The 22,239-nt window shown below is 52.2% G+C and overlaps 2 protein-coding genes across 7 annotated transcripts; one reads left to right on the top strand and one right to left on the bottom strand.

The window, feature by feature from the left end:
* Positions 1–207: 207 nt before the first annotated feature.
* LOC117097775 (serine protease 41) lies at positions 208–22,167 on the bottom strand. Of its 6 annotated transcripts, none has more exons than XM_033236069.1 (6): positions 22,032–22,167; positions 11,940–12,167; positions 8,411–8,871; positions 7,966–8,249; positions 960–1,117; positions 208–586 (listed from the first exon to the last, which is right to left on the bottom strand). In XM_033236069.1, exons 3-6 carry the CDS (start codon positions 8,731–8,733, stop codon positions 368–370), a joined length of 984 nt encoding a protein of 327 aa, XP_033091960.1. In that variant the 5' UTR covers positions 8,734–8,871; positions 11,940–12,167; positions 22,032–22,167; the 3' UTR covers positions 208–367. The 6 variants fall into 6 exon arrangements, with proteins under 6 accessions (XP_033091960.1, XP_033091964.1, XP_033091962.1 ...); XM_033236073.1 differs by lacking the exons at positions 11,940–12,167; positions 22,032–22,167 and adding an exon at positions 8,961–10,258 and having other exon boundaries at positions 8,411–8,576; positions 8,845–8,871; XM_033236071.1 differs by lacking the exons at positions 11,940–12,167; positions 22,032–22,167 and adding an exon at positions 8,961–9,013 and having other exon boundaries at positions 8,411–8,762; positions 8,845–8,871.
* LOC117097429 (serine protease 33-like) lies at positions 9,300–14,959 on the top strand. Its single transcript, XM_033235274.1, has 9 exons — positions 9,300–9,321; positions 9,494–9,613; positions 12,095–12,171; positions 12,282–12,414; positions 12,784–12,816; positions 12,945–13,107; positions 13,260–13,531; positions 13,733–13,902; positions 14,107–14,959. Exons 1-9 carry the CDS (start codon positions 9,300–9,302, stop codon positions 14,263–14,265), a joined length of 1,149 nt encoding a protein of 382 aa, XP_033091165.1. The 3' UTR covers positions 14,266–14,959.
* Positions 22,168–22,239: the final 72 nt, after the last annotated feature.

Genomic DNA, 22,239 nt, shown 5'->3' with positions numbered 1-22,239 from the left:
CTCTGACACACTGAAGTACTGCTGTTCTTCCATCAATTATCTTCCCGATTGAAATAACCAGAGGGTCCTGCTGTTTGCAACAAAAACCTGGATAACAATTTAGGAGTTCAGGTGGGGTCTTGACCTGGACTGGACATGAGTGAAGAGGAGGGAGTTGTCCATGAAGCCCCTTAGGTCCACAGAGAGCTCTGCAAGGCTCAGCTTGAACATGCACACATATTTATTAGCAAATGGGACAAAAGGAATCTGATCCAGCAGGCAGTCCCAACCCTGTCCCTGAAGTGCCCACTGCCCAGGGGAGTGAGCCAATACTGTGGTCCCCACTGCAGCCTCTCAGTTTCTGGTGGACTCAGAAGGGCTGCAGGAGTCAGGGAGCCCATAGCAGAGCAAGGAGCAGCAACAGCTGGGAGGGGTTTGGCCTGGGTGTACTGTGGGACATCACCCTCTGGATCCACTGGAAGTACACACTGATGTTGGTGTAGACACCAGGCCGATTGGGTTGACCGCAGTCCATTCCCCAGCTCACGATTCCAACCTGATACCACAGTCCATCCTTGTCACAGACCAAGGGTCCACCTGAGTCACCCTGGGGAGCAGCATGGGTGAGCCCAGCCTGGGGCAGACTGGGTGGGGCACCAGACAGGCCATGAGAGCAGGAGGGGCTGTGGGGCTAGACAGACTGAATGCAAACCTTACTCCTTCCCATAGAATCAATCAAGTCGCAGTTTCTACACTTTCAAAGTGGGGCAACAGCCTCCAGGGGTTGGTGGGTTAATCAATGCAGGCAGAATTTATGAAAAATGAGAAGCATATTTTGTAGGCTCAATAACTAAGACTGCACTGGTTTTCTCATAAGAAATCCAAGCAATGGGTTGGGAGTGGTTGAGGAGGAAATGGTAGTTGCTCTCAGGTTTGGAGCTGGAGAGGGTGGGATTCCCTGGTGGGGTAAAGGCACTCACTTTGCAGGTGTCTACACTGCCATCCTCAGCACCAGCACAAAACATGGAATCCTGGATCATCCTACGGCTAGAGGGCTGTTCAAACAGGTAATTACACCTGGTGTTGTTTAAGATGGTGACCTGTACTTCCTGGAGGTTGTAAGGAGGTGGCAGAGGTGCTGCAGATAGGACAGAGAAAAGCAGCACCCTTCACCTCTCCTCTGCCATCTGGAGCAGGGAGAGGAGAAAGGGCATGTGTTGTAGTGGTGGTGGGGGATCCCTGACACACCCACAGTACCCAGCATTGCTCTTGACTCCCCAGCACCCAGTGCATCAACAGCCATCAACAATATCACAGAATAACCCAGTGGGTGGGCCAGGCTATTGCAGGGCTCCTGAAACTTGGTTTCTCTATCTGTAGAATGGAGATGATAGCCCCTGCCTGAGTCAGCAGAGAGATTTCTCAGCTAAAGCACAGCAGGAAGAAGGGCTACAGTAGATGAGAATGTTTATGATTAACACACTACCGCTGTGGGATCCAGGTCAAAACTTGCCATATTCGATGAAAAACGTGAACCCACAGATTTAAGAAGCTGAGCAAATTCCACATAGGTTAAACACAAGAGATTTACCCTGAGACACGTTATAATAAAACTAACAAAAGATAAAGGGAGAATCTTATGAACAGGAGAGAGAAGTGATTCATCAAGGACAGGGATCCTCAGCAAGATGAACAGAAACAGTCAACCAAGAATTTTATATCAGGAAAAAAATGAAGAAGAAATTAAGACATTCTCAGATAACCAAAAGCTGAGAAGATTTGTCATTAGTTGACCTATCCTACAAGAAGTGGATAAAGGAATCCTTCCAGGTAAAATGAAAGAACACTAGAAAGTAACTCAAAGTCGGACAAACAAATAAAGAGCCCTGGTTAAGATAACTACACAGGCAAATATAAAAGTCAGTATTATTGTAGTTTTGGTGTGTAACTCCTCTTTTTCTTACGTAATTTAAAAGACAAATACATAAAACAATAATTATAAATATAGGTTAAAGGTTACACAATGAATAAAGATGTAAATTGTGACAATAACACCACAAAGTGGAAGAATGGAGCCGTATAGGAAGGGAGATTTTGTGAATACTATTGAAGCTAAGTTGGTATAAATTCAAAGTAGGTTGTTATAAGGTTTAGATGTTAATTGTAATCCCTAGAGCAACAACTAACAAAGCAAATAAACACAGAGAAGGAAACGAGAAGGGAATCAATATGGTACTCTAAACAGTCGGTTAAACAAAATGAGGAGATAAAAAGCAAAAGAACATAAAACATAGGTATAGAAAAAAGATATGATGAGATCTAAAAACCAAATAACAAAATGGCAGAAGTAATTCTTTGCAGATCAGTAATTAATTACTCTTAATGTAAAGGACCTGAATGCTCCAAATAAAAAGCAGAGACTGATATAACAGCTTTAAAAAAAATCACTGGATCTAGATCGGTGCTCCTTATAAGAGATGCACTTTAGATCCAGTGAAACGCACACGCTGAAAGTGAAAGGTTGGGAAAAAGTTCCATAAAAATAGTAACCGAAAGAGAGCTGAAGTTGCTATACTATGCCAGACAAAATAGAGTTTAATACAAACTTGTTTTAAGAGTCTAAGAACAACATTACATATTGATAAAACAATCAAATCATCAAGAAAATACACCAATCATAAGCATCTTCATACCTAACAACAGATTTCCAAAACATATAAAGCAAAATTGACAGAATTGGCAGGAGAAATAGACAGTTCTACAATAATAGTTGGAGATGTTAATAGCTCGCTATTAATAATTAATAAAACAGCCGGGCACAGTGGCTCACACCTGTAATCCCAGCACTTTGGGAGGCCGAGGCAGGCAAATCACAAGGACAGGAGTTCGAGACCAGCCTGCCCAAGATGGTGAAACCCTGTCTCTACTAAAAATACAAAAAATTAGCTGCGCATAGTGGCAGGCGCCTGTAATCCCAGCTACTTATGAGGCTGAGGCAGGAGAATCGCTTGAGCCTGCAAGGCCGAGGCTGCAGTGAGCCGAGATCAAGCCACTGCACTCCAGCCTGGGCAACAGAGTGAGACTCCATCTCAAATAATAATAGTAATAATAATAATAATAATATAATAATAATAATAATAATAAATAGATAAAACAAGCAGAGAGAAGATCAATAATAATAGAGCTCTAGAACAGCACCATAAATCAATCATTCCTAACAGATAGAATAGGCCACCCAAACAATAGTAGAATATAGTCTTCCAAAGTGTAAGCAGAACATTCTCCAGGATAGACAATATGTCAAGTCACAAAATAAGTTGCAGAGAATTAGACAAGGCTGAAATCATACAAAACATCTTCACTGATCACAAGGGAATGAAACTATGAACAAGGAAAAATTCACAAATATAGAAATTAAGCAACACACTTTTGAATGACCAATAGGCCAAATAAGAAATCACAAGGAAACTTAGAAAATACTTTGAGATGAATGAAAATGAAAACACAAAAGATAAAAACTTATGAGTTGCAGCAAAAGCAGTTCTCAGGAGGAAATATGAGCTATAAATGCCCACATTAATAAAGAAGGAAAATCTCAAATCAGTAACTTTACATTTTAAGGATCCAGAAAAAGAAGAAACTAAATACAAAGCTAGCAGAAAGAAGGGAATAGTCCGGGTGTGTGGCTAACGCCTGTAATCCCAGCACTTTAGGAGGCCGAGACAGGCAGATCACCTGAGGTCAAGAGTTCGAGACCAGCCTGGCCAACATGGCAAAACTCTGTCTCTACTAAAAATATATAAATTAGCTGGGTATGGTGGCACGTGTCTATAATCCCAGCTTCTAGGGAGGCCGAGGCAGGAGAATGGCTTGAACCCAGGAGGTGGAGGCTGCAGTGAGCCGAGATGGCACCATTGCACTCTACCCTGGGCGACAAGAGCAAAACTCCATCTCAAAAGGGAATAAAGAGTAGAATGGAGGAAGACAAACTAGAGGGTAGAAAAACAATAGAGGAAATCAATGAAACCAAAAGTTGGTTCTTTGAGAGATCAACAAAATTGACCATGTAAGTGGGGACATTACTACTGACCTTACAGAAATAAAAATGACTGGCCAGGCGCGGTGGCTCACGCCTGTAATCCCAGCACTTTGGGAGGCCGAGACGGGCAGATCACCAGGTCAGGAGATCGAGACCATCCTGGCTAACACGGTGAAACCCCGTCTCTACTAAAAAAATACAAAAACTAGCCGGGCGCGGTGGCGGGCGCCTGTAGTCCCAGCTACCCGGGAGGCTGAGGCAGGAGAATGGCTTGAACCTGGGAGGCGGAGCTTGCAGTGACTGGAGATGGCGCCACTGCACTCCAGCCTGGGTGACAGAGCAAGACTCCGTCTCAAAAAAAAAAAAAAATAAATAAATAAAAATGACTATAAAGGAATACTATGAGCAATTGTACAACAACAAATCAGATAACCTAGAGGAAATGAAAAAATTCCTACCTGGAGATACACAAACTACCAAAACCAACTAGAAAAGAAACAGAAATTCTGCACAGACTTATGATAAGTAAAAAGATTGAATCGGAAATTTAAAATCTCCCAACAAAGAAAATCTTAGGATCTGGTAGCTTCACTGCTGAATTCTACCAACATATGAAGAAGTAACACCAATCCTTCTTGAGCACCTCCCAAAAATAGAAGAGAAGGAACACTTCAGGAAACATTCCATGAGGCCAGCATTATCCTGCACACAAAAGCCAGACAACGATATCACACACACACAAAGGAAAACTAAAAACCAGTATCTCTTATGAATATGCATGTAAAAATCCTCAACAAAATAGGGCAAACCAAATCCAGCAGCATATTAAGGGAACTGTATACCATGACCAAGTAATACTCATCCCACAAGGGCAGGGTAGTCCAACATTTTAAAATCAGTTGATAAGGAATACTACATTAACAGAATGAAGGAAAAGCCACACAATCATCTCCATTGACACAGAAAAAGCATGTCATAATACTTAACACACTTTGATGATGAAAACGTTTGGCACACTAGGAATAGAAGGAAACTAACTCAATGTAATAAAGACCATATAAGAGAAGCCCACATCGGCCCAGGTATGGTGGCTCACGCCTGTAATCCCAGCACTTTGGGAGGCCGAGGTGAGCAGATCATGAGGTCAGGAGGTTGAGACCATCCTGGCTAACACAGTGAAACCCCGTCTCTACTAAAAAATACAAAAAACTAGCCGGGCCTGGTGGCGGGCGCCCGTGGTCCCAGCTACTCGGGAGGCTGAGGCAGGAGAATGGCATGAACCCAGGAGGCAGAGCTTGCAGTAAACCGAGATGGTGCCACTGCACTCCAGCCTGGGCGAACAGCAAGACTGCTTCTCAAAAGAAAAGAAAAGAAAAGCCCATAGCAAAAATCATACTCAATGGTGAAAAACTGAAAGCTTTTCCTTCAAGATCAGAAACAAGTCAAGGACACCCACTTTTACCACTGCTATTCAACATAGCACTGGAAGTCCCACCCAGAGCAATTAGGCAAGGTAAAAAATAAAAGTCTTCTGAATTTAAAAAGAAGTAAAATTACTACTGTTCACGGATGACATGATTCTTTTTGTAGAAATCACTAAAGATTCCACAAAACTGTTAGAACCAATGAAGAAACCCAGCAGTTGCAATATGCAAAATTAACATCTAAAAATCAAGACGACCAAAAAAAAAAAAAAAAGTAACACAAAAACTCAGGCTGAGCACAGTGGCTCATGCCTGTAATCCCAGCACTGTAGGAGGCAGAGGCAGGTAGATCACCTGAGGTCAGGTGTTCCAGACCAGCCTGGCCAACATGGTGAAACCCTGTCACTACTAAAAACATAAAAATTAGCCAGACATGGTGGTGCATGCCTATAGTCCCAGCTACGTGGGAGACTGAGGCAGGTGAATTGCTTGAACACAGGAGGAGGAGGTTGCAGTGACCTGAGATCGTGCCATTGCACTCTAGCCTGGGTGACAAGAGTGAAACTCTGTTTCAGAAAAAAAAAAAAATTAACCACTCTGAGCAACAAAGTGAGACCCCCACCTCTACCCATCCCCCCGCAAAAAAATAATAAATTAGCTGGAAGCCGGGCGTGGTGGCTCACATCTGTAATCCCAGCACTTTGGGAGGCCAAAGTGGGTAGATCACCAGAGGTCAGGAGTTCGAGACCAGCCTGGCCAACATAGTGAAACCTATATTGATACATCCCACAAAATGAATCTTGGAGACACTATGTTATATCAAAGAATCTAGACCCCTAAAAAATCATATGTTGTATGTTCCGTGTGTATGGAACAGAAAAAAGCTCATAGAAAAAGGATATAAAGTATTTTCATATAGCTATCCAACTTGTTTGTGTCTTGAAATAAGGTAGCTGCTATTACAAAATAGTAAAAAAGTTAAAATAGTAATATTTTTTTTTTTTTTTTGAGACGGAGTCTCGCTCTGTCACCCAGGCTGGAGTGCAGTGGTGCGATCTCGGCTCACTGCACGCTCCGCCTCCCGGGTTTAAGCCATTCTCCTGCCTCAGCCTCCCGAGTAGCTGGGACTACAGGTGCCCGCCATCTCGTCCGGCTAATTTTTTGTATTTTTTTAGTAGAGACGGGGTTTCACCATGTTAGCCAGGATGGTCTCGATCTCCTGACCTCGTGATCCACCCGTCTCGGCCTCCCAAAGTGCTGGGATTACAGGCTTGAGCCACAGCGCCCGGCCAATAATTTTTAAAAAGTAAAAAGTTTACAGCAAGCTAAGTTTCACTTGCTATTAAAGAAAGAACAGCTTTTGGGGTAAATTTAGTGTAGCCTCAGTGTACAGTGTTTATAAAGTCTATAGTAGTGTGGAGTCATGTCCTAGACCTTCACATTCACTCACCATTCATTCACTTACCAACAGCCACTTCCAGTCTGGCAAGCTCCACTAATGGTAAGTGCCTAGGGCACAGGCATACTGTTTTTTATCTTTTTTTTTTTTTTTGAGATGGAGTCTCCCTCTGTCACCCAGGCTGGAATGCAGTGGCGCTATCTTGGCTCACTGAAACCTCTGCCCCTCACGGGTTTAAGCGATTCTCCTGCCTCAGCCTCCCAAGGAACTGAGATTACAGGCACCCGCCATCACACCCGGCTAATTTTTGTATTTTTAGTACAGACAGGGTTTCACCATATTGGTCAGGCTGGTCTCGAACTCCTGACCTCAGGTGATTCACCTGCCTCGGCCTCCCAAAGTACTGGGATTACAGGCTCATCTGCCCAGCCTGGTTTTTATCTTTTATGCCATATTTTTACTGTGCCTCTTCTCTGTTTAGATACACTTAAGTACATAAGTACTTTCCAGTGTGTTACAACTGCTCTGGTATTCAGCGCAGTAACAAGTTGCACAGGTTTGTAGCCCAGGAGCAATGGGCTAGACCATACAGTCTGGGTGTGTAGTAGGCTCTGCCATCCAGGTTTGTGTAACTACACTCCATGATGTTGACACAATAATGAAACTGCCTCATGATGCATATCTCAGAATATACCCCGGTCATTAAGTGACACAGGACTGTAGGCTAAAAATCACTGAATTGTGTACTTCAACACTGAACACTTGAACATTTTATGGTTTGTGAGTTGTCTCAATTTTTAAAAATCGTTGCCTGAGGTTTCTGTCACCGGGTCCTCCCGAACTCCCCCTCACTCCTTCAGGCCCGGGGCAAGCTGGCCTCCCTCTCACACTGTCCTGCTGGCCCCCACAGTCCCTGGAAGCAGGGAGAACTGGGAGTTTGATCCCTGCCCTGGCAGGTGGCAGTGAGAGCAGAAAAGCAGGTGAGGAGAGAAGGAGAGCAGGAGGGGTGCAGTTGCATCCCCTGACCAGGGAGGGGCTGCTGTGCTTGTGTAGCGGGAAGAGGGGTAGAGGGTAATGCCCACCCCAGACCCCCATCGCCCCACCCAGTGTATCCCCAGGCTCACTGCCACTGGGGTTGATTAACCCCCAGCCGGTCACCCAGCAGTCTGGCCGGTGCACGAAGGTGAAGGTGGAGGACTCAATGCAAATAGGCTGGATGTACACATTGTAGGCGACAGAGGAGGCCAGTCTCAGCAGGGCAATGTCATTGTGTAGAACCCCAAGGGCCTCAGGGTTCACAATGATGTCCTGCACTTTGTAACGATTGCTGTAGGCCCGCAGGTTCCAAGGAGTTGGCCTGGAAGTCAGCTCGCCCAACTGGACCGTCCACTCGGAAGGATAGTAGTGCCTGGCAGAAAAGGAGAGAGGGCAGGGAGCCCTGGAACTGGGGGGCTGGCCGCCTGAGCACGCTGGAGGCCCAGTCCCTGAGGCCAAGCTGCGGAGTGGCTACTGTTTGCTCATCCCGGAGGCCATTAGCAAGTCTGAGGCCCCGACGGCCCCCAGACTCACTTTCGGAAGCAGTGCGCAGCCGTGAGCACCCAGCGGCGGCTAAGCAGGCTCCCCCCACATCGGTGGCGTCTCCTCAGGCGCAGGCTGGCCTGCCATGGCCAGCGCCCGCGCGCGGACTCCACTCCGCCCGCTACCAGCGAGTGAATTTCCCGGTGGCCGCAGGCCTCTGGGATGGACAGACGGACGCGGCTGAGCTGCGAGGGATAGGGGTGGGCAGGCTCGCCCCGCCCGGCCTTGCCCCAGGGTGCGCGCAGCGAGGGGCTCCCTGGGGAACCGCGCGCCAAGAAGGTGACGCTGGGGACGGTCCCACCCCCAGGGGCCATTAGTTACTTGAGCATCACGTTCTTGGGACCTGGAACAGAGAGCAGTAGATGGGCCGCGGTGCACCCGGGCCCAGCCACCCTGGCAGGCATAGCGCGTCCCGGGCGCCCTACCTGACAACAGCTCCGCCTCATCCGACTCTGCAGAAGACAAGAAGTGAGCCCCCCGCGGCCTCCACCTCGCGTCCTCCCCGCTGCCCCCCGTCCCGCCAGCAGCGGCCCGACCTCACCCGGCTTCCCGAGTCCAGCCCGCGCCAGCAGCAGCGCCCCGTGCGCGCCCATAGCCTCCTCTCCCGCGGCCTGGCGCCCCCTCTGCCTCCTCTGGCTCCGGGCCCGGGCCGCCCCCTGGGGGCAGGGCGGGGTGGGAGCTCCAGCTTCATCCTCCCAAACCGGGCCCAAGGGCTGTTTGGGGACTCTCAGGCCTGGCAGCGCCCTGGCTTTCAGCTCCTACGGGCGAGTCTTCAACCACATTCCTTGATGTGGCCCAGACCTGGTGGACCCCACAGTCCCTTTCTTGTCTGCAGCCTGGGGGTCCTGGCTGCCCGCTTAGTGCCCCCTGTCCTCCACCCATGACTTCCTCCAGCACCAAGGGTCTGGCCCTGAGCCGGGAGTCCCCTTAAAGCAGGCAGGCAAGGCCTTCCTGAGGGCGGGGTGGGGCCTGGCAGCGTGGAACCTGCTGCTGGCAGTGCTCGTCCTGTACAGATCGGCAGACTGTGCACCGCCCAGGGGCTCTAGGCCCCACTCCCTGCCCGCTGCCCTGCAGGCCCACACAGCTACCTGGAGCCTACCGCAGGGGTCTCCCGCCTTGTGGGAGATGTTTCAGGGAACCAAGGTAACCAAGCAGGCCCTACAGTACTAGAGGTGAATGGGCCACTGAGTCCAGGTGCGTAAGACCTCTTGCAGGGCTCCCGCTACTCGGAAAAACCATCACACTCATGATAAGGGTTTAGAGTTTACAGAGTGAAAGGACTTAGGTTAAAATCAGCAAAGGAAAAGGCACAGAGGGCAGAATGCAGGAGAGACCAGGAGGAAGGCTGCAGTGAGCACTCCAGGGGAGGCCTATGCATGCCCCTCATTCTCCCAGCATGGAAGTGTGACAACCATGGACGCTGGCCTGAGCCTTGGCAGCACGGTTTTACTGGAGGATGGCGGTGCCTGGAGCAGCTGCATGACTGACGCTAGTCAGTCAGCCTCCAGCCCCTCCAGAGGTCCCCTGATACCACCTGGCTCGAGGCCCCGCCATCAGTCATGTTGTGAGCATCAGCTGTCTGGCGGGGCCCAGGGATCCTATGCAGAGGCATTCTTATCAGGCAAGACATTCAAGATCTTAGAGGTTTGGATGTGTAGCATCTGAACACCCCAAGTCTATTGAGTTAACCGTCTGCTGTAAGGCTACCCCGTGGCTCTTATAGCAAAAGGATCATATTTTTCTGAGATTCCATGACTAGGAATGCAAATAATAGCATGGCTGGGCTAGGCGCAGTGGGCTCACGCCTGTAATCTCAGCACTTTGGGAGGCTGAGGTGGGCAGATCACTTGAGCTCAGGAGTTCAAGACCAGCCTGGCCAACATGGTGAAATCTTGTCTCTACTAAAAAATTAGCCAGGCATGGTGGTGGGCGCCTGTAATCCCAGCTACTTGGCTGAGGAAGGAGAATCGCTTGAACTCAGGAGGCAGAGGTTGCAGTGAGCCAAGATGGTGCTACTGCACTCCAGCCTGGGTGACAAGAGCAAAAACTGCGTCTCAAAAAAAATAAATAAAGAATAAACTATATAAACTGTGCTCTAACTGCAACAAGGTTTTTCTTTTTCTCTGGCAGTTAAGCAAGTGCTGGCCTAGAGATAAGCAATATTAAAACAATTATAACTCATCCATTGACAGACACTAGATAACTGACTTCCCTGTTCCACAAGCCACAACTACAGCTTTGATTGGACAATAAACTGATTTCAGTCACTTTTTCCTGATAAGAGGCCTCCAGTCAAGGGTTGGTTCTGACTGGTTTCCAGAGGCTGTGCACTTGAGTGCTTTGATGTCCTGAAAAGACCTTTTGATATATAGGACTTAATGTAATGCATTTAAATGTTAAGTTGCCACCCCAGCGTGAACATGGGATGAATGCAACATGCGTGCTTGCTTGTCACAACTGCGTGCAACTCTCTTTCATAAATATAGTTCCTCCTATATCCTGTTGAGTATGTGTATGTGGCAACTGCTTCAGAATAAATTCTTGTCTTATCCCCTCCTCCCTCGAAGTACCTGTTAACAGTCTCTGCCGGATGCTGCACTTATGGCCTGTGGAATGGCGAGCCTGCAGGCTGCAACCATTTGTTTATTTATTTATTTTTATTTTGAGACAAAAGCCTTGCTGTGTCACCCATGCTGGAGTGCAGTAGCACCGTCTTGGCTCACTGCAACCTCTGTCTCCCAGGTTTCAAGCGATTCTCCTGCTTCAGCCTCCCAAGTAGCTGGGATTACAGGTGCACACCACCACGCCCAGCTAATTGTTGTGGAGACGGGGTTTCACCATGTTGGCCAGGCTGGTCTTGAACTCCTGACCTCAAGTGATCTGCCCACCTCGGACTCCCAAAGTGCTGGGATTACAGGCATGAGCCACCGCGTCCTGCCTGCAACCCTTTATGAGAAATAGCCTCCTTGGGCCGGGCACGGTGGCTCACGCCTATAATCCCAGCACTTTGAGAGGCCGAGGCGGGCGGATGAGGAGGTCAGGAGATCGAGACCATTCTGGCTAACAGAGTGAAACCCCATCTCTACCAAAAACACAAAAAATTAGCCGGGCGTTGTGGCAGGGGCCTGTAGTCCCAGCTATTTGGCAGAAGAATGGAGTGAACCTGGGAGGAGGAGGTTGCAGTGAGTCAAGATCATACCACTGCACTCCAGCCTGGGCGACAGATAGAGACTCTGTCTCCAAAAAAAAAAAAAAGAAAGAAAAAGAAAAGTGGCGTGGAGTGGTTTGAATACATGTCCCTGAAATTCGTGTCTACCTGGAACATCAGAATTAACCTGATTTTGAACACAGGCTTTGCAGGTGCAATTAGTTACAATGAGGCCACAGGACATCAGGATGGGAGTGTCTCCCAAGAGACAGAAAAGAAGACCTGCATGGGTAGGGCAGGGAGCTGCAGACCCCAGGGCCTGATGGGAGGCTCCTTTGCCAAGCACACCCCACCTGCCCCCTTGCCACTCACCTCTCCACCTGGGGCCCAGCAGGCTGGAGGGGGGCCGAGGGTGCCTGAGTCTTGAGGGGAAAACTTTTTATTCAAAGATGTAAAGCAGCCGGGGGAGATCCCAGATTCTCAGCAGGAAGAACTGATGCCTCTGCTGTCTCTCTTTGACCACACAGATGGCAGGCACCCTCCCTGCCCTGCTAAGGGGCAGTCGTGGCCCTTGCTGTCTGGATCCGGGCCTTACAGAGGCTGTGTAGGCAAAAAAGAAGAGCCATCAGCCTGGGGCGTCAGGGAGATGGGATGCAGTGACCCTTCCTGACTCCTCAGATTTTTCCACTCCTCACAAACTCCCCAACCTTTCAGACGCTCCTCTCTTCTCCCTGCTGGCTCCAGAGCAGAGTCCAAGCCCCGGGCAGTGCCACCCTTACTCAGCCCAGCCCTGAAGACAGAATGAGAGGGGCTTCCTATCTCCAGATCCTGCTCCTTCTGGTGCTGGGTGAGTGGGGACACGGACTGGGGGGTAAGGGCCACAGATACCTTGGCTCCCAGTTCTCCCATCTCACTGCTCCCTGCAGCACTCTTGGGCTTTCTAATCTTGATTCCAAGGGCTCAATCCTCTCTGCCACTGACCTTGACCTCACCACACCTCGATGTGCTTGTCGGTGTCATGCTCATACTCCCTTCCCCCCTGAACCTTCACAGTGCTCTGGGAAGGGTTAAATAAGATAACAGATGGCATGAAAGCCTGGCACAAGGTCAGGGCAACATTATGTTTCACCCTCCTTCCTCATCTCTGGCCTCCCTTCCAACCCCGTTATTTGACACCAAATCTGTAATCTGGTCCCTTCCCTGCTTCCTCCTCCAGGAGCTGCTGGGACTCAGGGAAGGAAGTCTGCAGGTGAGGAAGCCTCGGAGTCCACCCGAGTCAGCCCCATCCTGGGCCTTGGCCCCGTGTCTCTCCCCACACACCAGCCTCCCAGGCCCCAGGTCCTCAGCCAACCCTCACCGCCCCTGCTCCTTTTGTAGCCTGCGGGCAGCCCCGCGTGTCCAGTCAGATCGTAGGGGGCCGGGATACCCGGGAGGGAGAGTGGCCGTGGCAGGCGAGCATCCAGCATCGTGGGGCACACGTGTGCGGGGGGTCGCTCATCGCCCCCCAGCGGGTGCTGACAGCAGCGCACTGCTTCTCCAGGTCAGCGCTCACTGAGGGCCCAGGCGGGGTGTGCAAGGAAGGCAAGGCCCGCGGAGAATCGGGCGTGGCCCGGCAGAGGCGTTGAGTTCGAGGCGGGCTGGAGGGGGTCGAGGACCGGGTGCTGGAAGTAGCCCCCCGCTCCTGTCCTACAGGAGGGCACTGCCAGCTGAGTACCGCGTGCGCCTGGGGGCGCTGCATCTGGGCCCCACCTTACCCCGCACGCTCTCGGTGCCCGTGCGACGGGTGCTGCTGCCCCCGGACTACTACGAGGACGGGGCCCGCGGCAACCTGGCACTGCTGCAGCTGCGTCGCCCGGTGCCCCTGAGCGCTCGCGTCCAGCCCGTCTGCCTGCCAGTGCCCGGCGCCCGCCCGCCGCCCGGCACACCACGCTGGGTCAGTGGCTGGGGCAGCCTCCGCCCACGCGGTAAGGCAGGAGTGCGGGGCTCCGAGGCATGGGGAGCCCCCATCTCCTCCTCCAACTGACTGGAAATCCCAGTCCCTCACTGCCCCAATCCAAGACCCAGCGCGGCTTCTCGGGAACCAAACCTCCTCTCACTCAGAACTCAGCTTCTCCCACTGACCCTGGCTCCAGCCTTCCTTTCAGAGGTTCCTCCTCTTCCCCCAGTGCCCCTCCCAGAGTGGCAACTGCTACAGGGAGTAAGGGTGCTGCTGCGGGACTCGCCCACCTGCAACCACCTCTACCACGTGGGCGCGGAGGTGCCCCTGGCAGAGCCCATTGTGCTGCCTGGGAGCCTGTGTGCCAGCTACCCCCAGGGCCACAAGGACACCTGCCAGGTGTGCACCCCACCTCCCCAGCCTCCAGAGTCCCATCCCTGTGCCTAGCACCCTGCCTCCCTAAACTCCAGGACCCAGGCCATACCAACTCAGGCTCAGGGTCCTGGCCCCCAACCCAGAGGCACCACCCTAGGGGTTTGGAACCCTGGGAACTGTTCTGAGGTCCTGGGAGGGCTGAGACCTAGGCTCCTCTTTCTCCTACAGGGTGATTCTGGGGGACCCCTGACCTGCCTGCAGTCTGGGAGCTGGGTCCTGGTGGGCATGGTGAGCTGGGGCAAGGGTTGTGCCCTGCCCAACCGTCCAGGTGTCTACACCAACGTGGCCACATATAGCCCCTGGATTCAGGCTCACATAAGCTTCTAATGCTAGCCAGTGAGGCTGACCTGGAGCCAGCTGCTGGGGTCCCTCAGTCTCCTGGTTCATCCAGGGATCTGCCCATACCCCACATCTCTTCTGCCTTGAGGCCAAGATGTCTAATAAAGCTAAAGGCCACCCCCAACCCCCACTCCCCACCTCCTGCCTCCTCTCCTCTTTGGGGCTCACCAGATCTGACTCCACCAACCCTCTTCCAGGGATCTGCCATGAGTCCCAGGGGGTGACACTCCCCCCTCCCTTCCTAGCTTGTATTGACTCTTCTCGGCCCTGGCCAGGGCTGGGTGCAAGGCACGCAGCGGTGGGCAGACCAACTGCTGCCCATCTGGCCTGTGTGCCCATCTTTTTCTGGAGAAAGTCAAATATTCACAGCATGAAGATCCTCCATAGCTGGCTTTGAGGACACGGGGAACACAGCCCATGAGCAGCCTCTAGGAGCAGAGAGCAGCCCCTGCTGACAGCCGGCAGGGAATCGGAACCCTCAGACCCACAGCCGCAAGGCACTGGATTCTGGCAGCACCCTGAAAGAGCTGGGAAGTAAGTTCTTCACCATCCACCAGATAAGAGCCCCACTGGCCAACTCCTTCATTTCAACCTAAAAAGACCCTAAGCAGAGAACCTAGCTGAGCCACCCGGACTCCTGACCTACAAAGTTGTGACTTAATAAACGTGTGTTTTAAGCTGCTCCATTTGTGCTGACATTTATACAGCAATAAAAACTAATACAGATTTTGCTCCACTGTGATGGAGGTGTCCCAGTGGGAAAGGTGGGCTGGCCAGCGTCGCCACCTCCCCACGTACTCCAAGAGGCTGGGCATTTGGCATCAGATCCTCAGCTGAGGAGGGGTCAGGAGCCCTGGGGCAGGCCCAGATTCTGTTCTCATTGTTTCTGGCCACCATTCACTCCCAGGGTGACCCTGGGAGCCCAGGTCACCCTACTGACACCTGCATCCGGACGCCGACGGCCTTGCCCACCTGTGGGGTCCCCTTGCAGCCTGGTGCCTGGCATCCTGTCCCCTCTCTGCCATGTCCTTGTCTCCAGAGCCAGGACCACCCATTCCAACAGAGGTCAGTTTCCACAGCTGCAGAAAGAAACAAAACCTGGAAAACTCAAAACCTACTCTGGAGCTGACAGCGGCTGTCGGCAGAAGAGAAGGGAAGACAAGGGAAGGCAAACTTCAAAGGCGCAGCCGCTTTAGGTCCAGGCACAGGCCTGAGCATTGCCTCCCTCTTCTTTTCTCCTGGGGAGCCGGGGAAGTGGGCTGTACTAGATGGTCATGGGTAGGCCAGGCCAAGTGGGGCAGGAAGGGTGCTCAAGGCTGCTCTGTCCCCCAGGTGGAGAACAGGCCACACTGTAGTACATATTGGCCACCGTTGGTGGGGTCATGAGGGACCAAGTGCCCAGGACGACAGGGCATGGCTATGGCAGGCCAGCCTGCAGGCCCAGCTAAGGAGGCAGAAGGGAGTGGAGCTGGGCAGGGAAGGGAGGATCATTAATGAGAAAAAATCACAGACCCTCATCAAGCCCTCACCAGACATCATGCAGAGGGAGGGCTTTATTCCATCAGCTCATTGAATTCCCACAGGAGGCTCTGTGAGGTGGCTTGTCCCCATTTGTCAGATGAGAAAAACAAGTCCGAAAAGTCACACCGCCGGCAAGGTTGGTAGACTGGGACTGCAGCCCAGGCGGTCTGATTCTGGGAAAAGCAGAGGTCCTCCACTCTCTCCACTCCCTCCCACCCCAACAGGGCAGCCTCCCCACACCCCTCCTTCTGGCCTGCTCCTGGCACAACAGCCTGCGGTACCAGACGGGCGGCAGCTCTTGTCAGCCCTGTGCCACTGACCCCACAGGATGGGGCCCGTGTCCCCCTCCCTAATCTGAACTGATAACACCTGCTCTCCCATGGCTGCTAGCGGTCCAGATGTCGGCCAAGGCAGTGACTGTTATGCCTCCTGAGTGTGTGCACTGTGCCAAGTATGTACATGCTCTCAGCAGACCTGAGAGCCCTCGAAGGAGACACTCATCTCACAAAAGGGAAACAGGCCCAGACAGGTTAGGTAACATGGCCACCGGCCCACAGCTGGTAAGTAGTGGAGCCACATTTGAACTCAAATCCCACACTAACATTTATGTCACATCCCTTTTGGGGACAAAAGTAGCTATAAAACACTCTACAGGCCGGGCGCGGTGGCTCAAGCCTGTAATCCCAGCACTTTGGGAGGCCGAGACGGGCGGATCACGAGGTTAGAAGATCGAGACCATCCTGGCTAACATGGTGAAACCCCGTCTCTACTAAAAAATACAAAAAACTAGGCGGGGCGCGGTGGCTCAAGCCAGTAATCCCAACACTTTAGGAGGCCGAGACAGGCGGATCACGAGGTCAGGAGATCGAGACCATCCTGGCTAACACGGTGAAACCCCGTCTCTACTAAAAAAAAATACAAAAAACTAGCCGGGCGAGGTGGCGGGCGCCTGTAGTCCCAGCTACTCGGGAGGCTGAGGCAGGAGAATGGCGTGAACCCAGGAGGCAGAGCTTGCAGTGAGCTGAAATCTGGCCACTGCATTCCAGCCTGGGCGACAGAGTGAGACTCTGTCTCAAAAAAAAAAAAAAAAAAAATACAAAAAACTAGCCGGGCGAGGTGGCGGGCGCCTGTAGTCCCAGCTACTCGGGAGGCTGAGGCAGGAGAATGGTGTAAACCCGGAAGGCGGAGCTTGCAGTGAGCTGAGATCCGGCCACTGCACTCCAGCCTGGGCGACAGAGCGAGACTCCGCCGTCTCAAAAAAAAAAAAAACACTCTACAAATAAGGCACATTACTAACTAGTGGTCATGAATAACTACTATGTATTAACACAGAAACAAGAAAAGTAAGCCAGGCACAGTGGTTCATGCTTGTAATCCGTGTTTTGGTAGACCAAGACAGGATGATTGCTTGAGGCCAGAAAATCGAGACCAGCCTGGGCAACACAGTGAAACCCCCATCTCTACAAAAAATTAAATTAGCCAGGAATGGTGGCCCGTGCCTGTAGTCTCAGTTACTTGGGAGGGTGAGGTGGGATCGCCTGAACCCAGGATTTCAAGGCTGCCGTAATGATCACGCCACTGCACTCCAGCCTGGCCTACAGAGCAAAATTTGTGTGTAGGGAAAATCTCTCTCAAATCATGTTTTTCCTCTACTCCTGTTGCCTGAAAAGAAGGTCCCGATCCAGACCTCAAGAAAGGGTTCTTGTATCTCACGCGGGAAGGAATTCAAGGTGAGCCACAGAGCACAGTGAGAAGCAAGTTGATTAGAAAGGACTTCATCACAGAGCAGGCGTGCTCAGAGAGCAGGGGGAAGAACTCACCATCTTTGGTTAGTGTCTCTGCTTATAAGAAACTACAGGCCGGGCACGGTGGTTCAAGCCTGTAATCCCAGCACTTTGGGAAGCCGAGTGGGGGGATCACCTGAGGTCAGGAGTTCGAGACCAGCCTGGCTAACATGGTAAAATCCCGTTTCTACTAAAAATATAAAAATTAGCCAGGTGTGGTGGCACACACCTGTAATCCCAGCTACTCAGGAGGCTGAGGCAGGAGAATCACTTGAACTCAGGAGGCGGAGGTTGCAGTGAGCCAAGATCACGCCATTGCACTCCAGCCTGGGCAACAGAGTGAGACTTTGTCTCTAAAAAAAAAAAAAAAAAGAGAGAAACTACAAGGAGTGGTAAATAAACCTGGAATGTGCAGACGTGCTCACTGAAGGTCGGGGCTTTTGCTGCCATCGGTGACTGTGCATCCTCTGCTTTAGCCTGCTTACCAACGCTATCCTAGTAGAGCAGGTTGCATTCTCAAGACGTGTGCACATTCTAGGGCCTTGTGGGAGATGTCCTGTATGGCAATAAACATTTCATAATCTTAATTGGTGGCCAGCTTAGGAGGTGGTCATTTTAGGCCGGATGTGGTGGTTCCCGCCTGTAGTCCCAGCACTTTGGGAGGCTGAGGCAGGAGGATTGCTTGAGCTCAGTTTGACACCAGCCTGGGCAACATGGCGAAACCCCATCCCTACAAAAACTGCAAAAATTAGCCGGCTGTGGTGGTGCATGCCTGTAGTCCCAGCTACTCCAGGGGCTGAGATGGGAGGATTGTTTGAGCCAATATCAGGCTACTGCACTCCAGTCTGGGTGACAGAGGAGACCCTGTCTCAAAAAGAATGTGGCTATTTTCAGACAGCAGGAGCCTTATAGATGCCTTGTGAGTGCTTAGCTACACATTTTAAGATGGATCACTCTAGTTGTTTTATTAAACCAGAGGCCTGGTAAGCAGAGGTCCCCAACACTCTCATACCAAAACCACAATTATCAACACAGAAGACTCCTGTGACAGTTGTGGGGTCCCCCCCCCCACTAAGCACTGGACACCAGCAGGGTGTCCTCAATTCAATTCCAACACTATCTGCCCAGCGCCAGCCTCAGGTCCCACAGGTTGGGGCTCACAGGACTGCCTCCCCATTCCCCAGCTGCAAGTTTGGGCTTCGGAACTTTTGACCAACTGGCTTCAGGTTGGTGTTCCCATGACTCTTCTCTTTGGGTTCAATTAATGTGTTAGAGCGACTCAGAGAACTCGGGGAAACACACTCACTGATTTATCATAAAGGATGTTACAAAGCATCGAGATGAAGCAAAGAGCAGGCTGAGGTGCTGGGGAGGGGCCCGGAGCTCCCATTCATCCCTGTGGTGTCACCCTCTGGGGACCACACGAGTTGAGCTATGGAGAAACTCTCCAAACTCTGTCCTGTAGGGTTTTGTCAGCATTCTTTTCCCAGGGAATAGGGCGGGGCCCTCTCTGGGGAGTCTTAAGACTCCCCATCAGAAAGGCCCAGGGAAGATCGAGTCCTGCTTGGGGGCACGTGAAAGAAGACACATTGTTTCCCTGGCCTAACACACCTGAAAGACACAAGGGCCTTCCCCATCATAACACAACACCCTGTGTGGGGTGGGGAGTGAAGGAGACAGAAGGCAGACGGATGCCGGGCATGGTGGCTCACGCCTGTAATCCCAGCATTTTGGAAGGCTGAGGCAGGAGGATCACAAGCTCAGGGGTTTGAGACTAGTCAACATGGTGAAACCCCGTCACTACAAAATATACAAAAAAATTAGCCGGGCATGGTGGTGTATGCCTGTAATCCCAGCTACTCAGGACGCTGAGGCAGGAGAATCCAGGAGGCGGGGACTGCAGTGAGCCACGATCACACCACTGCACTCCAGCCTGGGCGACAGGGCAAGACTCCGTCTCAAAAAAAAAAACAAAAGGTAGATGGGAGGGAGCAGAAGACAGGCTGCAAGGTGGATTCTCCGAGTGAAGTCTGTGAGGCGGAGAGGTTAAGGCCAGTTGAGGAAAGGAGCCCAGGAGGACACTCCTGTGTGGAGCAGCAGGCGCACCCAGCCAGCTCCTCTCCACCACTGGACGCTCCCATTCCTTGTAAAGGCCCTTAAGGAAGGAGAACGTGGACCCCACAAGACCACACTTCCAAAAGTGGAGACCCCAGGCTAGGCCAGTGAGTGGCTCTGCTCCCGGAAAATTCCTCCTGACCCCATTCCCACTGCACTGAATGACACCAAGGCCTGCCATCTCCTCATGTAGTTAGTCCACAGGGAGGACAGCGTCATGGGGTGTGCGGAGACCCCCTCTGGGGGCAAAGACTCATGCTGGGTCCAGGTGATCTCTGACAGCAGACAGGCACCATTCACCGCGCCAGATGCGGAACCGTGCCACTGCTCACTGAGCATCAGCGCATGAATGCAATTGTTGTTATATTTATGAGCTGATGTGCGGCGAGTAGAGGCACACTCCCCAACGTCCTAAGGGCTCCACGCTGTGCATCCCCACTTCACGGATGGGAACAACCAGCTGGACGCCCCGGGCTTTGCCAGTAGGAGCTGGGGTTTGAACCCAGTGTTCTGCTCTCTGGAGGACAGGCAACATCCTTAAGAGGATGGTGACTCCAAGGGACCCCTGGTTTCTGGTGGACATCCTGAGCTGGAGCATCAGCTATGACGGCCCCCACAGGTGAGGTGTCCACCCCTGGTCTCTGCCGATGAAGCCTGGATGGAGTAGGGATCCAGGCGTCTCCCTGTGGAGAGGGCCCCTCCTGTACCTACACCCTTTGGCTACTGGGTGGGCTGCTGGGCTACCTGAGAACTTCCTGGCCCCCACTGTCCACACCCTTCCTTCACTCTCCCTCCACAGAAGTACAGGATTTAAAGTTGCCAGTTCTATGTACATAAAGACACTGGGATTAATTGGAGACAGCGTCTCACTCTGTGGCCAGGATGGTGTGCAGTGCCGCGATCTCAGCTCACTGCAACCTGTGCCTCCAGGTTTAAGCAACCCTCCTGCCTCAGCCTCCCGAGTAGCTGGCACCACAGGCGTGCGCCACCATGCCCACCTAATTTTGTTTGTATTTTTAGTGCACACGGAGTTTCACCTTGTTGGTCAAACTGGTCTTGAACTTCTGGGCTCAAGTGATCCACCTCCCTCAGCCTCCCAAACTGCTGGGATTACAGGCGTGAGCCACCACGCCCAGCCAGACACTGGGACTAAGAAATACATCTTTTTTTTTTTTTTTTTTGAGACGGAGTCTCGCTCCATCGCCCAGGCTGGAGTGCAGTGGCCAGATCTCAGCTCGCTGCAAGCTCCGCCTCCCGGGTTTACGCCATTCTCCTGCCTCAGCCTCCGGAGTAGCTGGGACTACAGGCGCCCGCCACCTCGCCCGGCCAATTTTTTGTATTTTTAGTTCTGACGGGGTTTCACCGTGTTAGCCAGGATGGTCTCGATCTCCTGACCTCGTGATCCACTCGCCTTGGCCTCCCAAAGTGCTGGATTACAGGCATGAGCCACTGCGCCCGGACAAAATAAATCTTTTTAGCCTGGCCAAGAGCTCTTCCCAACAATTATCTGTCCAATGCCTCAGGACACAAGTAATGGAGCAAGACAGGTTCTGCAGGGACTGGGATGCTGAGGACCCTGGGAGCAGGGGTAGGGTCTGCAGTGAAGTCACAGGAGGGAAGGGACTTTGGGGGACTCCCCAGGGAGGACCCAGAGGCCACAAGTCAAAAGTAACAATAACTAGAACTACAGCTTAGAAAACAAACATGCAGCGCTAAGACTTGCTGAGATTCTACGCAGTTCACAAACTGTTCCTCTCCCATCCAGAAGAGGAGGAAACTGGGCTTCGATGAGGTTAACGGCCCATGGCCGCAGTCAGCAGCGAAACCCAGTGATGCTCCTTAGCCACTTTAGATGCCGAGGCAGCAGGGGCACCCCCCACGTTCCGCCCACTCTCAACAGCCGTCAAAGCGCAGCTCGGACTGCAGGGCGGTTTGGCGTCCAGGGTCACCCTCTGGCTCATCTCTCGAACGCCACCTACGACACCAGCCCAGCACGACCCAGCCTGGGGTGTCTCTCTGCAAAGAAGAGGTCAAGTGGGGGACCCTCGCTCTCATGTAAATGCAACTTGGGGCGATGCAGGATAGTGTCCAGCATTCAGGAAAGGGGGCCTTGGTGGAAAGAGCGGCCAGCCAGGAAAATCAAGTCTCTAGGTCTTTTCAGAGCCGAAATGCAGCCGAGCGGGAAGGCGGACAGGCGCCCAGGACTCCTGGGGCAAGGAGCTGCCCCTTCCCTCCTCCTGGGGAAAGCGGTAGCCAACCGCTCCCGTGCCTCCTGGCCCAAGGAGTTCGCCCGGGCCACCCCTAAGCCCAACAGCAGCCCCCAGGGCTCCTCACAGGTCATAAGCCCCTCTGAGCCGCGACAGTCCTCGCATCCAGGTCGGTGCAGGGAGCGGGGGCGACTGTCTCCAGCACGGCGGCAGAGGCCCAAAATGCGGAGCCTGCCCAAGATGGCGGCCACGACTATCCCGCGACAAGGCGGCCCCGGGCTCGCTGTGCCGGAGCCTGGAGCCCGCCGAACCGCACCAACACGGAGACCTCGCCT

Source organism: Trachypithecus francoisi, unplaced genomic scaffold (genome assembly GCF_009764315.1).
Source record: "Trachypithecus francoisi isolate TF-2019V2 unplaced genomic scaffold, Tfra_2.0 Lachesis_group15, whole genome shotgun sequence".
NCBI lineage: Eukaryota > Metazoa > Chordata > Mammalia > Primates > Cercopithecidae > Trachypithecus > Trachypithecus francoisi.
Note: the sequence above shows the minus strand (reverse complement) of the source record. Positions and strands in the feature narration are given on the sequence as shown.